This window comes from Penicillium vulpinum (assembly GCF_028829585.1).
Source record: "Penicillium vulpinum strain IBT 29486 chromosome Unknown utg000003l_segment0_segment0, whole genome shotgun sequence".
In the NCBI taxonomy this organism is placed as follows: Eukaryota; Fungi; Ascomycota; class Eurotiomycetes; order Eurotiales; family Aspergillaceae; genus Penicillium; species Penicillium vulpinum.
In genome coordinates this window covers 5,281,906-5,302,729 of record NW_026643243.1, presented here as the reverse complement: position 1 = coordinate 5,302,729, position 20,824 = coordinate 5,281,906, and the positions used below count along the sequence as shown (strand labels likewise).

The 20,824-nt window shown below is 47.5% G+C and overlaps 7 protein-coding genes across 7 annotated transcripts; 3 read left to right on the top strand and 4 right to left on the bottom strand.

The window, feature by feature from the left end:
• Positions 1 to 472: 472 nt before the first annotated feature.
• N7479_007048 (glycoside hydrolase family 5 protein) lies at positions 473 to 1,758 on the bottom strand (the record flags this gene model as incomplete). The annotated part of the gene is made up of 5 exons (XM_057254742.1): positions 473 to 1,160; positions 1,216 to 1,280; positions 1,334 to 1,486; positions 1,545 to 1,603; positions 1,665 to 1,758. The coding sequence occupies 5 exons, from the start codon at positions 1,756 to 1,758 to the stop codon at positions 473 to 475; spliced, it is 1,059 nt and encodes a 352-aa protein (XP_057108604.1).
• Positions 1,759 to 2,674: 916 nt separating this feature from the next.
• On the bottom strand, positions 2,675 to 3,762 carry N7479_007047 (SGNH/GDSL hydrolase family protein; the record flags this gene model as incomplete). Its single annotated transcript, XM_057254741.1, has 5 exons — positions 2,675 to 2,884; positions 2,934 to 3,174; positions 3,227 to 3,476; positions 3,527 to 3,609; positions 3,671 to 3,762. The coding sequence occupies 5 exons, from the start codon at positions 3,760 to 3,762 to the stop codon at positions 2,675 to 2,677; spliced, it is 876 nt and encodes a 291-aa protein (XP_057108603.1).
• A 660-nt stretch (positions 3,763 to 4,422) lies between these two features.
• On the bottom strand, positions 4,423 to 8,063 carry N7479_007046 (tRNA (34-2'-O)-methyltransferase regulator RTT10; the record flags this gene model as incomplete). The annotated part of the gene is made up of 3 exons (XM_057254740.1): positions 4,423 to 5,226; positions 5,280 to 7,991; positions 8,046 to 8,063. 3 exons carry the CDS (start codon positions 8,061 to 8,063, stop codon positions 4,423 to 4,425), a joined length of 3,534 nt encoding a protein of 1,177 aa, XP_057108602.1.
• A 359-nt stretch (positions 8,064 to 8,422) lies between these two features.
• Positions 8,423 to 11,809, top strand: N7479_007045 (ssDNA endodeoxyribonuclease RAD2; the record flags this gene model as incomplete). Its single annotated transcript, XM_057254739.1, has 1 exon — positions 8,423 to 11,809. One exon carries the CDS (start codon positions 8,423 to 8,425, stop codon positions 11,807 to 11,809), a length of 3,387 nt encoding a protein of 1,128 aa, XP_057108601.1.
• Positions 11,810 to 15,176: 3,367 nt separating this feature from the next.
• N7479_007044 (uncharacterized protein) lies at positions 15,177 to 15,419 on the top strand (the record flags this gene model as incomplete). The annotated part of the gene is made up of 1 exon (XM_057254738.1): positions 15,177 to 15,419. The coding sequence occupies one exon, from the start codon at positions 15,177 to 15,179 to the stop codon at positions 15,417 to 15,419; it is 243 nt and encodes an 80-aa protein (XP_057108600.1).
• Positions 15,420 to 16,453: 1,034 nt separating this feature from the next.
• N7479_007043 (Eisosome component PIL1/LSP1 family protein) lies at positions 16,454 to 17,854 on the top strand (the record flags this gene model as incomplete). Its single annotated transcript, XM_057254737.1, has 4 exons — positions 16,454 to 16,571; positions 16,799 to 16,932; positions 17,000 to 17,183; positions 17,250 to 17,854. The coding sequence occupies 4 exons, from the start codon at positions 16,454 to 16,456 to the stop codon at positions 17,852 to 17,854; spliced, it is 1,041 nt and encodes a 346-aa protein (XP_057108599.1).
• A 1,596-nt stretch (positions 17,855 to 19,450) lies between these two features.
• N7479_007042 (bZIP transcription factor) lies at positions 19,451 to 20,790 on the bottom strand (the record flags this gene model as incomplete). Its single annotated transcript, XM_057254736.1, has 2 exons — positions 19,451 to 20,025; positions 20,532 to 20,790. The coding sequence occupies 2 exons, from the start codon at positions 20,788 to 20,790 to the stop codon at positions 19,451 to 19,453; spliced, it is 834 nt and encodes a 277-aa protein (XP_057108598.1).
• Positions 20,791 to 20,824: the final 34 nt, after the last annotated feature.

Here is a 20,824-nt window from a genome sequence, read left to right as displayed (position 1 = left end):
AGCCTGGGTATGGAAGGCCGTTGTACAGAGTACGGCATCGGCATATCAGGCTCCCCCATTTCATTTTTCTCTTGGCATTATCTCGTATCCTTTCTCCACTTGCACTCCGCTGTCTCTACGGAGTACTTTGTACAATTTTACTTTGATGCCTTGTTCTATATTTATTCTCAGATAAACTTCTCTGGATCTGGGATAACCCGCTGAACCTGACTACTGCGCTTGAATGTTCCAGGACCTTTTTAGGCAAGACCACGCGCTGATCTACATCACCTCTCAGCCCGATCGAATGACATATGGTCACAACTGATATATGAGCTATGGCCTTCATTGTAAAGTTCGATCTTTTCTTTTAGTACCTTTTTAAGAACGGAAAAACAACAATCAAATATCGAATATCGAATATCCCAACAACCAATCTTGATAATTCACATGCTACTATGTTCGTACATGTATTCGCCTCAATCCACAGAGTTTACACCAAATATGGCTCAAGTGTCGACATCATACCAGTGTACGCCGCTCCAGTGGGAGGCTCAATGCTAAACATATAATCACCCCACCAAGGTCCAGCAGCCCACCACAATGCTCCGAGCCAGACGTCCGAGTTTTCACCAAGGTAATCAAGCATGCCTGTAACTGCAGCCTTGCAGTCATCATTCACACCACCGGCAAACTCGCCGATAACACCAACCTTCTTGTTATTCTTGAGCCACTGTGTGGCATCCGTTACGCGCTCTTTTCCAATCGTCGTCGACACACATACCTCGTTCGTGCCTGATCCGTCCGAGTCGAGGTACTGGTGCATCTCATAGACGATCTTGTCTTCGGGATCAGTCAAGTCCTTCAGGTTATCGTTCACGTCGACCCAGGTCCACGCGCCGGTCCAGGAGTTGCCCTCGACGAAGATGTATTGGCTTGTTGCCCCCGCTGCGCGGATGCCGTCAATGGCTGCTTGGTTGAGGTTTAGGACGAGGTCTTGATCCATGTCGTGGTACTCGTTGTCTATACATGATTTGGTTAAAAGGCGGCCTGTGATGCGACCAAAATATTTGGGATACTGACTTGTGTCGAAGATGACTAGCTCATTCGAAACGAATTCCCCCGCAACATTCTTCCAGAATGTCTGGAAGTCGGAGGGGCTTGATATGATCTCGTCGTTGCTGTGTATATCTATAAGCTTGATTCGTTTGCTCGTTGATTTGATGCAACACTTACTATCTTCCATAGTTATGCGGATCAAGCACGGCGTGGGATCCTGCATCAGTGATGGCTTTGACCGTCTGTCACTAGATCAGTATCCACTCGGCCCCATTTTCGTACATGCAGAACATACCGCGGTCAGATTGCTTAGATAGGCAGCATCGAACCCTCCTGTGATGGTGCCCGGTACCAGCCGTTCCATCTTGAAGGCAACCCGGAAGATGTTCATTCCTTTTTCAGCCAATGTTTGGATTGCACTGGCATCGGGGAAGTAATAATCGGTTCCCTATCCCGATCTTTATCAGTTGAGATGTTCCGAAGACATACATGTTTGGCCCACTCACATAGACGCCAGGGATGTTCGTCTCGCCAAATTCAGCTACTGATTCGCTTGTTCCGAACCCTATGCAAGAAACTTGGTCAATGGATGATCAGAAACATCTTTTGAATTCATGGGCTCGAACATTGGAAGGGTGAGGCTCTCTTTGCATTTTTGGAAGGAGCGGCTGCTGCAGATCCAGCCACAGCAGCAAGGAGGGCAATGTGATCGAATCTCATATTGATAAATCAAGCTGTTTATTGCATGAGACAAACAGATCAAGTCGAAACCTTTGAAGAGTGATGACAATGCAAAATAATACCAGCAGCGGCAAACTTGAGCATTTTATAGTTCTAAAATGTTGTATATCATTGCAACTGGTAGATCCCAACCCGAGTACCCAGACGGACATTAGAGATCTACGACAGAAAAGGACACGGAGTTTCATAGATATTCAGTCCCTGAGACAAGAATAGGTTTCTGACGCCGAATAGGTAGGATGCACAGCAACTTCGGATATTACAGTGCCTAGCAATAATAATCCCTCACCAACGAGAATCTACGGAATCATGGATTATGGTGAGAAATAGTCCTTGGCGTACTCATACGAAACGGATAGCCAGGAAGGTAATGTCCCCGAGTCTTCAGACTAGAAGAAACATGATCCGTGACTAGGAAGAACTATCTACTGTACATCATACATAACCCATACCCCGCTTCAAATTTTCTTCAGGCACAGGTGGATTAAATATGCACCAGTTTGTTTCGAATTTGATATGTTGCAAGCCCGTGGCGCTTCAGGTATCGATCGGCAGTTATAGTTTCTGACGTGGTAAGTAAGATCATACTATATACTTTGTACGGGGTTGCGGGGTGCACCATGCATCATCACTCTGTGTTTAATCATTTTTACTAATTTTTTGAAGATTCAATGTGTAATAACTGATGAAGATGGAAAACAAATTCGAGATCGAGTGAACGTGGCAAGTTGATTGCAAACTGAAACAGGTACTACTGCGCTCAAAAACCCTGATATTTGCTCGGAAAAAACACTCGCCTTTCAAAAAAAGGCCAATCTATACATGACTATCTGAATCTTGAGCCTTACCACCCCTGGCTCTGCATATAATTCTCCACCAGGCCATGCTGGTCAGTCTACCAAGCACCGAGAGAGTGTATATGCTTCTTCATATCCGCTGCCTGCAGCTTCTGATAGGCATAACCTGGGTGGTAAGAATTCCACCAGACACAGGAAACCCCATTGGAATTGACACAAGTAGCATCGGGGAATCCATATGTTGTAGGATCATCGAGGACCTTGGTCATGAAAGCGAAGCTATCGTAGAGAACGGTTGTAGTCTGCAGCTAGATTAGTTGTGCAACATCATAGATATAATCAGAAAAAAGAACATACACCGCTGTTGTCTGCGATGAATTCATCAACCATTGTCTTAAGGGCAGCGTTGAAGGCCGCGAGCCACTCAGCGTGGCCGGGCGCATTGTTGATCTGGGGAGACCGGCTTGTCGGAGGGACATTGAGGAAGAGGAACTTCCGTCCCCCATTTGCATAGAGCTTTTCGGCCTGGGTCTTATACTGGGCCATGATCTTTGGAATCAGGACACTGGCGTTGTTGCTCGAGTAAGCCCAACCAATGCTGTAAATTGAAGAGTTAGTCTAGTCATTAATGGGGGTCTAGGGGACCATACTCGTTAATTCCAATCCAAAATCCAAAGACTGCATCATGCGAAGACCATGGTGCAACAGCAGGCTTCTGGCTATATGCTGTCTCAAAGGTGGCGACTTGCGTTACCATATCTTCCTTGGTACCGGTTAGGACGAGGGAATTGTCGAGGGACGCTCCTCCAACAGCTAAGTTGTAGCTGAGGACTAGTGAGGCATTGTACTCAGTAGTCAGGTATCCTACCCAGTTGGGGCCACCAGTGGTTGTTCCGGTACCTGTTGATTTGATCAGTTAAACCTGCTTGCCAGGAGCGAACAAAACTTACCCAATGTTGGGTTCCCCATTGGGTTGTCAGCAGTGGGCTGCGTGCCAGTGGTAGAGAAACCGGTCTGGGTGTAAGAATTGCCACTAGGGACGTCTTTTAGCTCCTTTCCTAATCGGCGATGAATAGGGAGCAATCATCACTCACAATGTAAAGAAATAAGTGTTTGTAGCGCGAGCGTGCAAGGGGGCAGCAGCAGCCAGCCCGGCCCCCGCGATCATACTAATGAGATACTTCATGACGAGGAAAGAGGAAAATGTGCAATACCAAGTGTAGCCTGTTGGAAGGAAATTACCCATTCATAGTTCTTTCCTTATATACATGTACTCGTCGCTTCATTTAGCCTGTCTTATCCCATTCTCTGAATAAACAAGCCCTAAAGCCGAGACAAATAAATTAAAAAAGCAGAGACTATGTCATTCAATCGAGCGCCTTTGTCAATCATTTCCTCAATGAGATCATGCCGACTCATCCATATTAAGCTGCATATTTACGGTGAATTCCCCGAAACTGCGGGGTAGATGGTAGGTATGGAGTAGTATTGCAATACTAAAGCTATTTTGGAGGAATTGAGTACGGAGTGTACGGAGTAGTTCGTCGGAATCGATGGCCCCAAGATACTATATTGTCCAGTCTTATGGCTTTTCTCTGTTGAATACGTATCCCCCACGCGGCAAGAATACATATCCTTATTTGCTTCCATCTTCCTCTTACCCGAGTACTCTCTGCGGTCTTCCCCTTGGCCGGTGGGTTTCTGTCGTCATCCTCTTGCTCAAATTTGTGGTATTACATGGTGTGGTCTTGCATAATGTAGTTTTGCATGATGTAGTATCACGTGGTATCATCTATGTTTATATTGTTGCATTCAAGTCTTATCTATATGCGACATCGAATCGGCATCATGTACATAATGGCCGACCTGATTCGGCAGCGAACATCTCCATACCCACACCGCACACAACCAATCGCAATTGATTTATATCCGACCCAGACGGCTGGTTCTTTGCGGGGAGGCCATTTCCAGCCCCATGGATAAGCCCCAACGATGATATGTCAGCCACAGAGCTGTATGTATCGAGTAAGAAGCCCACGATCATCCCTTGCGTACCAGGCCGTGTAGGGTCCACGGTGATCGACCATATCTTGACTCGGTGGTCGTTGCCAGATGATGCCACGGTGATGTTAATGGATTCTACGTTGGATGTAACATCACGAGAGATTTGCTGATTTAGTACTTTGATCGTGGTAACTGCCGCAGCGTGAGCATCGGGGATAGAAACCGTAGCGACCTGTGCATTGATGCCGGTCTTCAACGGATTTGTCCGTAGGAGGGACACGGAGAGAGAGTTATCATCACCCCCAGCCACAACAACGGTGGCTGTGTCGGAGAGAGGAACCAATTCCATCCCCTTGATGCTGTTGGAATGAATCTGATATCGGTTTTCGCATGTGATATTTTCTGGCGAGATGGAAGAACCATCGAAGGGGTGTTTGGCCTTCAAAGTGGATTGTGTGATTGTGTAAAATGGTTCAAGTGTGCTTGTTAGATCCCAGAATGTGAAGTAGCCATCAGTTGCTGCGGTGATAAGGCTCACAGAGGAGTCCCTGACCAAGAAGTGGGCTTGGGTCAAACAATTCGTCATATATTTCCCTCGAGCTAGGAGAGTGAATTGGCCTCCATTAGATGGCGAAAAGTGGAAGATCTGCAAGTAAGTTAGTGTTGGTTGAGGTATTTGAAGGAAAGAACCACCCTTACTTTGAAAACGGAATTGGAAAGAGCAAGGCACAGGAGGAAACACTGCTCCCCGTCAACGCCCTCTACTTCCAGCAAGTCGAAACTAGGTATCCGGAGATCTGAATGCTCATCGTCCTTCGGACTGGCAGCCATCAATTTTGTAGCAATGCCGAATTTGGGAATGGTGCGCACTCTCCACACGAAAAATTCTTCGTATGCAGCGCTGGTGAATAGGTATCTTCCATCCTTGGACCAAGTCACCTGCTGGATCCCAGACTTGTGTGTATCCAAGACGCGTAGACACTCAAAGCTACCCCATGGACTAGCAGCCAATGAGGGAGTCGGCGTGAAAATACGAACAATGGTGTCCTCTGCACCAGTCGCAAAAAGAGGCCGATCCCCACTGGTAGGATTGAAAACATCCATCGCTTTAATTTCCCGTCCGTGGCCTCCAGCTCGAAGCAAAGTGCTAGCACCAGCTCGTACACGAGTAGTCATCAAAGAGACCCCGTCTTTCCACGTGTATAAAGCCTTGTTGTTTTTGTCTCCTGGGATGAAGTCCCAGGCCCGGCGGAAGCCGCCTGAAGCAATGCATACAACATCCGTCAGCTTTGACTCGTTGCGCAGGATGAAATCCTGGGATCTGAACCCGTACAACATGAAATCGCCAGTTTCTTTATCGAAATAGGCACCTTCAATGTTTCCACCGGTTATAGATGCTGTACGATGCACCGTGTGTATTGATAACGGATCCGTTGCGTTCCCACAAAGCTGCAATTCGTGGAGACAATAAGTCCCATCTCGCCCCGTGGTCAATACAAAGTCTGATTTTGTGGTATCACTCGTAGTAGCAGATGTCACGACGCTAATGTGATTGACGAACTCTCGGCCATGAACACGTCGGTTGACCAACACAGGCTCAGCCTCGGAGGTATTGTATATAGCAAGGGCACCGAGTTTTGACCCTATAACCAAATATTGGCCATCGAAGATGAAAGATGCACTGCAAACTATGAATGAAGATGGCAGGCTAAAGGTGGTTATTTCGGCACTTGGATGATCGCTGTTATAGTCAGAGACGTTGACAACTGTTATTTCTTCTCCACTAGGATAGCAGACGAGGAAAGCGATGTTGTTGGAAGGATTCAAGATATCCATCTTAGATGTGTGAGTTTGGAGAAAGAATATTCCAAGGGGTCTGTTGCCAACGTCTACGATGTTGACGACAGATTTTGTAGCGTGATTATAGAGTCGGACGAGTCCTCGATAATTAACAATCAATGCTAGACCCATCTGGGGCAAAGCAGTCATGACGGCAAAAGAAGTAAGATCAGGTGCTTCGCATACTGTCTCCCAAGTAGTGACAGTCTCCTCTGCTTGATTGAGGTATCCAAGCTGGATCCGGCCTTCCAAGGACGTGCGAAGAAGGCAATCCTGGGCGATAAATCTAAAGGATTTTGATCCATCAGCTGCGAGATGCTTCTTCTTCGCCTTTACTTGCAAGCCAGTTAATTGCTGCAAAGAAGCATCAGGTCCACTATCCAAGTGTTCATCGTCATTTTCTTTGATGGGAAAACTTTTCAATGCACCATCTGCCCCTCCGGTGTAGACCACAGTCTCAGAACCAATTCTGCAAAGATCCAGAGACCAAATGTGCTTTCCAATGTGTGTTTGTATTGAAGAAGCCTGGCTGAGCCGATAATCAGTCGTCCCGGCGGATGATGAGTGCCAGATTAGGTCCCACAAAACGCACGTGCAATCCTCTCCACGAGTAACCAACCCCACATGAGTTTGGTTATTATTTTTGATGGCCCTGAAATAAACACCCCAAATGCGAGCCGAGTGAGCAAATGCCTGGACCACACATGACTCAGATCCAACACTCTCCTCGCCTGCCTCAACAGGACCAAAGCCTGTACTTCGCAATTCAAATCCGTCTGTGGAGTATGCAGAAGGATCTTGAGCTGTTTTGTGCTCGCAATCAGATATATCCCAGATTCTCACAGTCCTATCGTCACTGCAGCTAGCCAATATCCTACCAGACTGGCCTCCATTCAAGGACGGAATCTTGGGAGAGATGCGGACACCGAATATTGATCCATCATGCCCCGTGAAGAAATGGTGGATGGAGCCGACTGCATTGGCTTTGTGTGACCCATTTTGATCCAAGAAACATGACCACACGATGATTTCTCCGAAGACTGTACCAGCGGCAATGAGGACATGGGAAGAAGACAGCGCAATCACATCGGCGGAGTAGAGGATAGACTTTACACTTGTCGCCAGTTGATATATGGATATAGTATTTCTCTCCGGAATTCCACTATCGAGCACTTCGAGACTCAGAAGTGCGTTGTTCGCGGTGATGAAAAATGCCCCGGAATGGCCACCTACAGCAGTAGCGCACCCACTCATTATCCAATCTGGAGCAGTGAACTCGGCACTACAGACTGATAACATGACCTCATTGTCAGAGGCCAGAAACATGTTGACAGCTCGTACTGAGCGGCCACCCCAGACGATTATTTTGACATGGCTTGAATCAATATCCTCTTGATTCAAAGTAATGAAACCATGAATATTGTTTCTTTTGAATATCTGGATTTGAGTGTTGACAACACCAGTGGATTCATCAACCACCCGGAAGAATGTGCCTTGGCTTTGAAAGATGAATCGTCTATCACCCAATACAAACGTCTTCAACGCTGTTATCGGGAGAAAAGCATCAACATGCTGCAATTTGAGTCAGCGGGACAGCGTTTTGACTACAGATATGGCAACACTGACCTCGAGTGAGAGAGACATTGCCAACTTCTACGCACATTAAGCAGAGAAGGGAATTATACGTAATGTCTCAATTACTTCAGATAAAAACGTACATCCCACCAACGCCCAAAAAAAAGCCCACTACTTTTTCGATGATTTCCCCAGTTTGATTACATAACACATACACTAGTCCACATGCGGTAGTATCATTCACGTGATCTCGCGATGAGGCGCGGGAGCGGAATGGGGCTCGGCGCTCAGTACTCACGTCACTACCTGACGAGTTCTGTTTCGCAAAATTAGCCACCTGCGAGCACTCTGTTGTTACATATGGACTCTCTCTAAAATTCCAGACCTTCTTAATACCGACTGATGATCTGGTACCCCTTTGACTAGCCATGGGTGTCACCGGCCTTTGGACGGTCGTGCAGCCCTGCGCTCGCCCCATCAAACTCGAAACGCTCAATAAGAAACGACTAGCTGTCGACGCGTCGATCTGGATCTATCAATTCCTGAAAGCGGTACGAGACAAAGAAGGCAATGCGCTCCGAAATTCTCACGTCGTTGGATTCTTTCGTCGCATATGCAAGCTACTATATTTTGGGATCCGGCCCGTCTTCGTCTTCGATGGCGGAGCTCCGGCCCTAAAAAGGCAGACAATCGCTGGCCGAAAGAAGAGACGCGAGGGTCACAGAGAAGATGCTGCAAGGACTGCGGGAAAGTTGCTTGCCGTCCAAATGCAACGCAGTGCGGAGGAGGAGAACGCTCGTCGACGTAATAAGACCCAGATACAGGAAGAGGAAGAGGTGCCAGATGCTCCGGTATATGCGGAGGAAGCTTTTATGACAGAGACAGAAAAGCAACAAAGTCGCAAGTTCAAGAAGAAGGATGCGTACCACCTACCTAAGCTAGATGTCTCGCTTGAAGATATGGGAGCACCAAACGACCCACGCATCATGTCCCAAGAGGAACTGGAGGAGTATGCTAGACATTTTCACCAGGGTCAAGATATCAATCTTTACGATTTTTCCAAAATCGACTTCGACAGCATGTTTTTTCTTAGCCTGCCCGCCACTGATCGCTATAACATCTTGAATGCAGCGAGGTTAAGAAGCCGACTTCGAATGGGCTATTCGAAGGAGCAGCTAGATACTATGTTTCCCGACCGCATGGCATTCTCGAAATTTCAAATCGATCGTGTCGCGGAACGTAATGACCTTACGCAAAGATTAATGAATATAAACGGCATGAACGGAGAAGAAGCATTTTACAAGTCCGGGCAGCGCATCGCAGGAGAACGTGGAAGGGAATACGTGCTTGTCAAGGATAGCGAACATGAAGGTGGTTGGGTCCTAGGTGTTGTGGGAAATAGGGAAGGCCACGAAGAAAGGCCCATCGATCTAGATCGACCCGATATACTGTCCGAGGAGGATGAGGTGTCGTCCGAAGATGAGTTCGAGGATGTTCCAATCGAAGGTCTCAACCGACTTCCCAAACTTCCTTTTCTTCGAGAAGGTGTATTCGACCGATCGATTCAACTTCAAAGGGACGAAAATTCAGACATGAGAAGGGCTATACAAGAATCTCGCCATGCTGCGCAGCGACAGCCAGTAAATGAACGTCGTGTAAAAGAGGTTGAGGATGACTCGCTTTTTGTTGCAGCCGAGGGAAATATTGGTGCACAGCAGCAGAACAACGACACTGATGAATTCTTTGAAGGCGACGACGACGATCTCGAACGAGCTATTGCCCTTTCTTTACAACCAGATAACGTTGAAGATGAATATATGCCTGACATACCCATTCATCGACCTATCGAACCAGCTCCACCTTCTGAGATGGCGCCAGATCTTGATTCCGAGAGCGATGATGGAATGGACTTTGCTGCTGCGATGGCAAAAACAAAGGTCCCGAAGAAAGCCACATATGCACCAAATCCATTCGGTGGCCCTCTCCCGTTTGAATCTATCAAACTCACTAAAGTCACAAAAGATAATAAAGCTGGCGAGGTTGGTGAAAATGCAGGGGGTTTCGTGAAGGAACCTGCAAAGAAATCAAAACAGGCGGACCCACTTCCTCCATGGTTTGTTGGTGAGCCTTTGGATGCGGGATTCATCGTTGATCCCATTGTAGATCCTGAAAATGATGAGCAATCTGCAGCGCCAGATCATCTGTTTCTCTCTAACCGTCGCTCGCCAGAAATTATCGATGTTGACGAAATATCCGCTACTAAGGAAGTTGTGGATCTAGAGGAAGAGGAAGAGGAGGAAGAGGAATACGAACAGCAAGACAACAAACCCGAACACGCCTTTCAAATGAACGATATCGAAAAGATTTACAACGAGCTTTCTACAAATATTGATGAGAAGCCTTTGAGCGAACCAGCTCCACCCCCGATCAATAAAAATCTTGATGAAACTTTACTTGAGCGCCCTGGAACACAAATTCAGGAACAAGTACCCGCGCTTGGAGACCAGTCTGTACGCAGCGAACATTCTCCTTCGCTAGAATTCGAAGATGTCCCACAGCCGCCTATTCAAGGCCCCGAAATCACAGTTGTATCCCATCAAAAGACCCAGCCCCAGCCTCAGCTCTTCGAAGAGGTTGACCCGGAAGATTTCGTGCAGGAACAGGCCGACTACAGTGACCCGGAGGATGAAGATTTGTTCAAACAGCTTGCAGCTGAGGGCGAGGAGCATGTGCGCTTTGCCAATACTCTTAATCATGCTGCCCCCAATCAGGAAGCCTTTGACTACGAGCAAGAGCTGAAGCAACTACGATCTCAGCAGAGAAATGAGCGTCGTGATGCAGACGAGGTGACTACTATTATGATTAATGAGTGTCAACAGCTCTTGACGCTCTTCGGATTGCCCTATATCACTGCGCCTATGGAAGCTGAAGCGCAGTGCGCCAAATTGGTGTCACTAGGCCTTGTAGACGGGATTGTCACGGATGACAGTGATATCTTCCTCTTCGGAGGAACGCGCGTCTACAAAAACATGTTCAATCAAAGTAAATTCGTCGAGTGCTACTTGACGTCCGACTTGGAGAAAGAGTACGCCCTCGATCGACAGAAGCTTATTAGCTTTGCCCATCTTTTGGGCAGCGATTACACAGAGGGAATTCCTGGGGTTGGTCCTGTTACCGCCCTAGAGATACTCACCGAATTTTCTAACCTCAAGGAATTCCGCGCTTGGTGGTCTGAATTGCAAATGGGTACAAATAATGCAGAATATGCTCACCTTGCCTTCCGGAAGAAATTTCGAAAGAAGGCATCCAAGATCTTCTTGCCTCCTTCGTTCCCTGATACCAAAGTTGACGAGGCATACCTGGAACCCGTGGTTGACACCGACCCTTCCCAATTCCAATGGGGTGTTCCCGATTTGAATGGGTTACGATCCTTCCTCATGACCACAATCGGCTGGAGCCAAGAGCGGACGGACGAAGTTCTGGTACCGGTCATTCGCGACATGAATCGTCGAGAACAGGAAGGCACACAGTCCAACATCACACAATTCATGCAAGGCCCACAGGGCGCTGGTGCATTTGCGCCTCGTGCTCGTACAGGCGGACCCAGCCGCATGGAAAAGGCATTTAGTCGACTACGTCAGGAAGCTCAGACAGGGAGAACATCACTGGGCGACCAGCCAACTACCGGAGGTGGGGAAGGAGAAGAAGCCTCGGCTTCACAAAATAAAGGCAAAAGAGGTGCTTCAACTGCCAAGGCCAAGGCTAGCACGAATAAGAAGCGAAAGACCCGTCCCGCCAACTCTCCTGAATCATGATTTGGAGATTGGTGGAATGAGATTCTTGCATCAGCAGCATACACATATGTACATAACAGAAACGGTCATTCGTCACCATTGTTTGAACGCCTTCGATCCATACACAAAAATCTGGCTTAGTATTATCGTATATGAAAACAGTATATAGGTGCGTGAGGGGATGGGAACATTGAATAATGATCAATTATTCCAATACAGTCCTATTGAAATCGCAAAAAGAAGACAAAGAGACAGCTAACGACTAGTCTACTCACTGATGATCGCTCGAACAGATGGACAAAGAAATGAAGGGAACTAATTCTGATCGAACTAGGCAATCTTCAGGCCTTAAGTAATATCTCGATTTCTACCTAAATATCCATCATACCTCTTTGTTCTCCACACGAATGATCCTCCATTCTTATCATCCATCTTCTAATTTTTATACCATCATCTTCAATGACACCTTCTTAGACATTTGTGGAGATGGGTTACTCCCGGTGAGAAAATCGTTTTCGTGGACATTTCGAGCGTTAAACTGTCACTCGGGTGGACTAAACTCCTTCTCTTCTTGTATCTCCCTATCTTCTCCTCAGCGAAGGGGCTGGTCTGTCTAGAATCCCCTGCCACTGTGCCTGTCATGATCTCTTTTCTCAGGCGATGCTCGTGGGTTCTCCAGCCTGTTGAAAAGAAGGGAGCTACATCTTACTGCTGCGCACTTTACAGGCCCGTGCTAATCATGGAGGTTGAAAAATCTACACACCAGAAATTACCTTATCCTGTATAAATGTAGCACATAATCACTGAAACTTGCTTCTTGAGCTTCATCATTGGAAGAAAGTCAGAAAAGAATTTATGAAAAACTCAAGATTCCGCCATCAGAATCTTGGACGCCTTTGAGCCTATTTCGTGCTGTTTGATGTCTGGACTCATAAACATCCATCCACTTTGATACAATGCTTATCTATCAAGTTCAAACGGCTCATGCAGAGAAAATGATGTGATTTACCAGGAATGTGTATGGCATCATGATATCCTTCACTCATACAGTGCACAATAGAGAGTAGGTTTCAACCTTGCAAATTTTCAATAAGTTAATTTCTAGAGAGAAGTGGAGGTCGAGACACAACCAATAATCATAGTTTAGCTAGCATGTTAAAGAAACTGAGATGGAAATAGTTAGGGAATGAGAGAGCCGGTTTGGCGAAGTTAGGGATAGCACATCCTGGATACTTTTAATCACCCATCTATCAACCTCTTATTTGATTTCCTATTCATACCCATAGCTTTTCTAGAAATGTAATGGCTTTAGTACACAAAAATACCCTGAGGACAAAACCTATCTACCATAGACAACCCACAAATCGATATAGGTCATATGTAGAGATGGTAAAGAGCATAAAGGGAAGCATCTCGTTTACATATGTCCTCAAACTTAGCAACCAACTATGTTCCCTCTTTTACATTCTTCTTCGGACTGACTTGCCTAGTATCATAGTATACATCGGGATGCATACCTATAGTTACATGTACAGTGTTTAAGTAAGTGCGGCGGAAGATCAGAGGAAGGAGCGTTCTGGTTCTAGAGTTTATGAGCTAAAGAGTTTATGAGCTAAGATATAAATGTTGTGATGCACGTGGAAAAATGATTGACTTGTCCAAACACGTTTGCCTGGCAAGTATAAAATCCTTTGCTCGCGCGTTCCTTTCTTCTTCCTCTTCTTCCCCTTCAGCTATAACTACTTTCCGACACTTCCGTATCTGGACACTACATCCCCAAGTCCATACAGGGTTATGAAAGGTTAGAATAATTCTTAAACGTGATTAGCTTTGATATGATATACTCACTAACTGTCTCTGTAGGCAGAGGAACTGTCGCGGGGATAACCACGACTTTCATGGTCGAAGTCCCTGCAGGCAGAGGAGCTGTCGTGGGGAGATATAAGACCTTCGAGACTTTCAGGATCGAAGTATCTACAGGCAGAGGTGTCTCTATCTTAGATGATCGGTCGCCTTGGGCTGAAAAAAATCTCCAATCACCAACACGCACTCTCTTGTCACAAAGCTTGTGCACATGATTGTACAGAATCTTGACCCTATTAGCCGACTGAATCAACTCTGGCTATCCTGCCAGGCGTCGGGATATGTACGTATGCAAATACTTGTCATATTGTCTTTTGCATCCGCCGTTCCATTTCCCCCTCTATCAAAGTTCAGTCACTGATAATCTGTTACCACATTGGAGTAGGCTTATTCTAACCCCTCTTGATACCGACAGGTGATACTGACCTTCACTTCTTTGTATTCAATATAAGAAGTGCTGGTCCCATGGCCCCATGAACCCCCTCCCCCATCCTATACCCGCTCTATTCGGGCCCTGCGATGCGACTACCAGCATTCCTGTATTTGCGCCACAGCCCACAGGCTAAACAGCAGGTGCCGCATCCCCCGCCAGCAAAAGCTGTCAACATTGCGTTAGTAAAAGAGAAGGTGTCTCATCTTGCCCGGCTGCATCACTTGAGGCTAGTGCTTGGCCTTCCCACGACCGCGGAAGACACTTGGTGAGACACAATCACCCTTTCAAGGATATGCATAGCGAAGGCCATACACTGACTGAGATAGCAAAACCGACCACCAAGGGAAGTAGAATATCTGACAGCATCTGGGATGTGAGCTGCGCACGTCAAACACCTCCCTCTTCGCGTTCCTAGACAAGGCGACTTCTTGGAATTTCGGTACTTGGACCGAGTGCGGTGCCCGACCAGCGAAAATTTACCTCAAATGAGGAATGATATCTGGCAATATCGCCAATTGTTCTGGGGATTTACTGTTGGCCAAGGATCGGAAAACTCGATCTCCGAGGAACACTTGGCATGAGACCAGACTAGGTTGCAAGGTCGTTTTAATAAATGCCTTGGCCGCCCAGTAACATCTATGACCATTGATCATAGCGCTGCTATGGCGGTCACGGGCGAGAAAAAATCGCCATGGCTTTCAGATTACGTCCGCTGCCACGATATCAGATTGCGATGTTTTGAAGCTGGCGATAATGCCAGACTTCGCCAAGTGATAGGTATGATGCACCCCATTTTCACTATTTACATATAGTTAAATATACTAATGGTTATACTATATCGTACAGGACAAGTCGCCTGCTATGTGCGGGAGCTTAATAGCAATCATAACTTTTTGTCAACACATGAACAGACAATATTTCTTAGGCAGGTTGATCTCCGAGCGACCAAGGATATGAGGAGACCAGACCGGGCTGCAAGGCCGTTTAAATGAATGCCTTGGGTGGTCAGTGGCTGTATTGCTTCGGCTCAGTTCCAGTCTACTACCACAAACCCTCGGCGGTTTATGCAAATTGTCGGCTCGGGCTCCGGCAATGCCAGAAACAAGCGCGGGTGTGGATACTGGATGCGAGGTGGAATCTTTCGGTGCGATGAACCTCGCTAAAAAGGGACGCATTTGCGAATATCGACCGATGCACAAGCTCATCCGGATCCCCAGCTTGGTCAACATTGACACCTGGGACTACGATATGGACTCTTCAGTCCCCAACATGCTGCGTTTTGCTCCAGTACACGCCACCTTCGTGGAAGAAATATCTATAACAGACCATGTCTAACTCTCCGAAGTGGGAGTGACAACAAGGCGGGAAATAGCACACAATTATTGGTCGACAAACGCAGTCGCATGATATCTAATAGTGAAAGGTCCTTACACACCTCACGGATGATCCTTTTCCGAGAGCTTGGGATTTCCTTCTATTCCTCACGAAGTCGACGTCTCTGTCAAGGGAAAATGGAAATCGACCAGGGATCAGCGCTTCCTAATTTTCATTTGATGCTTAATTTTGATTTCATACGAAATTCATCAGGTTTACTTGTAACTCTAGTTCTTTTGTAAGGTACAGCCATGCGGGCGGAAATAGCCAAGGCCACATGGGGTTCCCCACGAACAGGCGTTCCAGCGATCTCGCAGCGATCAGTGGAACTGGGCAATAGTAGTTCTATACACTATATATAAGCATATATATGCTTACAGTTCCTCCTAAGGGGAGATCCAGGCACTCATCTATGGTTACTATAATATGTAGTATAATAGTATATAATAGTACCCTGATAATATAAAAATGCAACCTCTTCAGTCCATGACATCAGGGGGAAATTCGATGACGTCGGCGATCGAGGAAGACTGCAACTCCAAGATCGACAATAATACGGAGTTCTATTGGCTCAAATAACGAGCTAGCAAGTATTTCTTGGTCCTTTTTAGTGCCTCTAGCGCCTTAACTAGTCTAGTGTCCAAGACTGTCTTATTTTTTTCCCCAAGTCCGCCCAATCCCGTGCAGGTTCCTCGGGCTGAAATAGTCGACGTCACATCCCGAGAGCTTCCAGGAGAACTTCACTTCTTCGATACTCCAGGACTGCCATATAATTCTCCCCCTGTCCGTTTGCAGTGTTCATTTCGCCACATCTTGGTCAAGTGCGTACTCCAAGAAGAGAAAAAAAGAGATCCCCCCTCTTTAAACTCACGTCACTACTGCGCAAGGCACTGAAGGTCTTTTTTTTTCTCTCTAATTCCTTTTCTTGCAGGAACAAGAATCTCTATCTACAATCTTCTTCCTTTTCACAACCTTGGAATTTCACTTTGCAAACCATGCATCGCACCTATTCCATGCGCCAGTCGCGCGCCCCGACCGCATCGCAGGTCGAGAGCCCACCACCACCATTGTCCACAACAAAGACCGGGAGATGGCTAGGGAAAGGCGGGATCGGTGAGTGCGATTGAGATTTCAGCGATCGAATTCGACGACTGGAAATTTCCTGAGGGGTTTCACCGGTTTGGAGGCTGCCTAATAATTGGGCCGCTATCGACTCCCTCCTGTTCCTCACGGTTCACCTAGGGACGGCGACCGAATTGGAGACCACCAGTCGTTGGAGAGATCGCTCGCGGAAAAGTTGAGAAATCAAGAAATTGAGCTCACTAACATCCTGCGACCAGGCCATGCTTTCCGCAAGAACGCCGCCGGTGCCTTTGGGCCCGATCTCGCCAAGAAGCTGTCGCAGCTCGTCAAGATGGAGAAGAACGTCATGCGCAGCATGGAGCTTGTCGCCCGCGAGCGCATGGAAGTCGCTGTATGTGGATAACCCCGAATTTGTGATAAACCAGGAACAAAATTGGAAACTGACTCGGTCGCTATAGCAACAACTCTCCATTTGGGGTGAAGCATGCGATGAAGATGTGTCGGATGTGACGGACAAGCTCGGCGTGCTGATCTACGAGATCGGTGAGCTGGAGGATATGTTTGTGGACCGCTACGACCAGTACCGTGTCACGATTAAGAGCATCCGCAACATTGAGGCTTCCGTACAGCCCAGCCGAGACCGTAAGATTCTCCCAGCTCCAACAAACTCCCCGAGCAGCCTTAACTAACTCAATCCGTCTCCTCCAGGCAAGCAGAAGATCACCGATGAGATCGCCAAGCTGAAGTACAAGGACCCCAACTCTCCTCGCATCGTGGTTCTGGAGCAAGAGCTCGTCCGCGCCGAAGCCGAGTCCCTAGTCGCCGAGGCCCAGCTATCCAACATCACCCGCGAGAAGGTCAAAGCCGCCTTCCAGTACCAGTTCGACGCGCTCCGCGAGCACTGCGAGAAGGTCGCCATCGTCGCCGGATACGGAAAGCACCTCCTCGACCTGATCGACGACACCCCCGTCACGCCCGGCGAGACCCGCCACGCCTACGACGGCTACGACGCCTCCAAGGCCATCATCCAGGACTGCGAGGATGCCCTCACCAACTGGGTTTCCTCCAAGGCAGTCGTCAAGTCTAGTCTCTCTCAGCGCTCCCGCACCCTCTCCCAGCACCACCGCTCTAACCTCCACAAGAACCGCGAGGGCGTCGATTTGTCTGCACAGGACCAGCCCTTGACTGGGGATCGTGACTCTTGGCTCCCGGCTGACCAGCACCCTAACTACGAGGACGGTGATGATGGAGTCAGCACCATTGAGGGTGAGCTGCGAGGCCGTGAAGAGGAGCGCGACCCCATTGCCGCATAAGGAATGGACGAAGGTTTCCACCTTTTTTTTTCTTCACGAATCTGACGGCTGAAATTACGGGCAGATGCATGGGTATGATCTATCATCTGTACCCTCTACACGTTCCTTGTCAAAAAAATCCCCCCCACCTGCTTCTGATCTTCCATATACTTTTTTTTTTATTCGAGTTGAGATTCCGTGCTATTCTCGAAGAAGACGCACATCAATCACGCCATTCAACTTTGGATCTTTGACGCCTTTTTTCTCATGAACGCCTCTCAATGTCGTGATCGAACGACTATCATTCGTGCTTGGGGGCTGTCCACTTTCTCCATGCTTAGTTCGGGGGGTCTGATTTCTCTTTCTCCACGGAGATATCTGAGGTCAGTGGGATTGGGAATTGCCTGGGTTTTTTTTTTGTTTTTGTTTTCTTATTTTCATCCCCGTGTTTACTTAATTGATGTAATACCATCTTACGTTGACTTGTTCTTTTTTTGGGTTTTGTTTTTGAGGACTAGGATAGTCCAGGGTAATTAAGGTGTTCTAATGAATTGTTTGCAAAAAAAGTATATTACTGTTAATACAAAGTAGTATACAAAAGTACTAGTACATATTGTGATATCGGATTTAGAGAATTGCAGTCTGTGGCGTGTAGTTTGTGGCGCGTAGTTCACCGGGGCTGGGCAGCCTTGCGGGGATCCTTACCCCGGAAAAGTGAGTGTCAATGCATGCATAAGATCCCCCAATGGCGTTCAATCTCAGTGAGCAAATCGCTCTGATATAGCACGCCAGATATAGCACGTCACTCATCACTGCCTTTACGTCTTTGGCTCTATGTACCTGGAGAAAGAAATCTATAGCTGGAGAGCAGTAGGAGAGTAGCAAGATAATTCGTATAGCAATAAACCACATAGTTTATATTGCACGCATTCCAGTCCATAGATAGCAAAGGACAGATGAAACCAGAGAAACAGAAAAACAAGCCCCAGAGCCGAAAAAAAAAAAAAAGATACCAAATATAAAAACCAAGACCATAACGCAGAAAAACAAAATTCGATTTCCCCGAGGACCACAACACCGCCAATTTATCTCCTTTCCCGCAAACCCGGGGAAAGGAAGAAAAATGAAACAGGCCTTCGCTGCACACGATCTGATGGATGGATAAGATGGGCGGGGAGGATGTAGAGAGGTAGAGAGTCTGGACGGGAGATGTATAAAAGATAAAATGCCCGATGGTAGGGAGGCGAGAGTAGAGAGTGATTGGGATTGAAAGATCAAATGAAAGTGCCAGATCTGAAGTGCAGAAGCAAAGACCTTCCCTAGAAGTCGAAAAAGCCACGGTCGGGAGAGCCGGGCAGACGAGAAGAAGAGAAGGGTCGTGACATCGTCATTTGTCTGCGCTCATCGACACCATTCCCATTCTAATAGAGAGAGTGAAGATGAGTGCAGACACCATAGCAAAGCGAGTAGATGGGGGGTGAAAGAGAATGCGGATTCGGTACCGACGCCTTGTAGAGTAAACCGTAGGAGATGATACAAGGAAAGAGCGGAACGACAAAACATGAACGCAAACAAACAACAAAAAACACAAAAAACACAATCTTCCATTTTGAATCATCACTCCTCGGTGCCGACGCCCTTCTTTTTGGGCTGAATATGTTTTTGTCTCGTATTGCCGCCAGGACCTTTTGACTCGAGGGTCGAGCTATCCTTAGCCGGAGCAGACACGCGAGCAGAAGAACCAGTATCATGCTTCTCAGTGAGGAGGTTCTTCAACCAGCGGTTCTCCATCTCGAGCTGTGCAACGCGAGCTTCGAGGGAGGCGTTCTTCTCGGTAGTTTCCCGAACAGTCCGTTCGAGGACCTGCTCGCGCTGCTTCTTCTTCTGACGGAATCGGGCGCTGGCAGCTGTATTTCGGCGACGACGATCTTCCTCTGCGGCACCGCGCACGCCCTCCTCTTGATCGAGGGCGGCGGCGATACGGTCGCCGGAAATCGAAGTGCTGTACTTGGTGTTTCCCATTTGGCCATTGGGCGGGGAGATGGATGAGGAAACATCGGATGGCGTCAGGGCTCCCTGTGCGTGACCGAGCTCGTCGGGCGCATATGGGACTGGTGGGTAAATTGAATGAGCTGAGTAGGGCATCATGTGCTCTGGGAGATTGTAGTTGATGGGCTTCTCGCCAGGAGGACCTATGGATGGAGTAAGCAATAGTCGATATAAGCCCGAGGGAATGAGCCCCATAGGTCTGGAAGTGCAAATCATATCCGAAGGATATAAGCTCAAGGGAAGGGCTCAAGGGGATGTGCAGTTAAGCGTCAGCAGGCAACCAGCCGTTTGCCATTTCATTGCGGGATTGCGTGCTCGCTATTGCAGGCGCTGGAGCACCGACGGTGATCTCGTCCATTGGGGAGATATGCATGCCAGTGCTCCCGTATCCCGGGCATTGTCTCGAGCTTTTAAAGACTCGAATGACATTTGCACATGATTGTGTAGGGGAGGTTTCAGTAGCCCGCTAGCCGGGCTTTTTTCTTTTTTTAAAAAAAACAGGAAAGCAGGCAAAAAAAAAATGGAGAGATTGAACTTCAATTTTCAGACATGGGAATTTCAAGCCCGGAACTAAAGCTCAGACACAAGAGGCGCGATGGCGTAACAAATGCAACGCTGGGATACAAGGTCTCAAAAGCTTGATACGTACCATGATAGGGATAGCCTCGGAGATCAAGAGAGCTGCGGTCGTCTTCTATACTCTCATAGGAACTGACAGAGAGTCCGCCCATGCCTTCGGTCTGATCATAGTCCATACTCACGTTGCCGAACGGGACCAGCCCTGTATCAGCGTCAAATGAGTACTGTCGAGTCTTGGCTGCGGGATCGTGACGCGACATCAAGAAATTGAAGTTCTCAAGTTTGTCAAAGACGGGACCTGGACCTGGCAAAGATGTTTGTTCCCCCATGATGTTGAAGAGGGAAAAGAAATAAAAAAGAAGT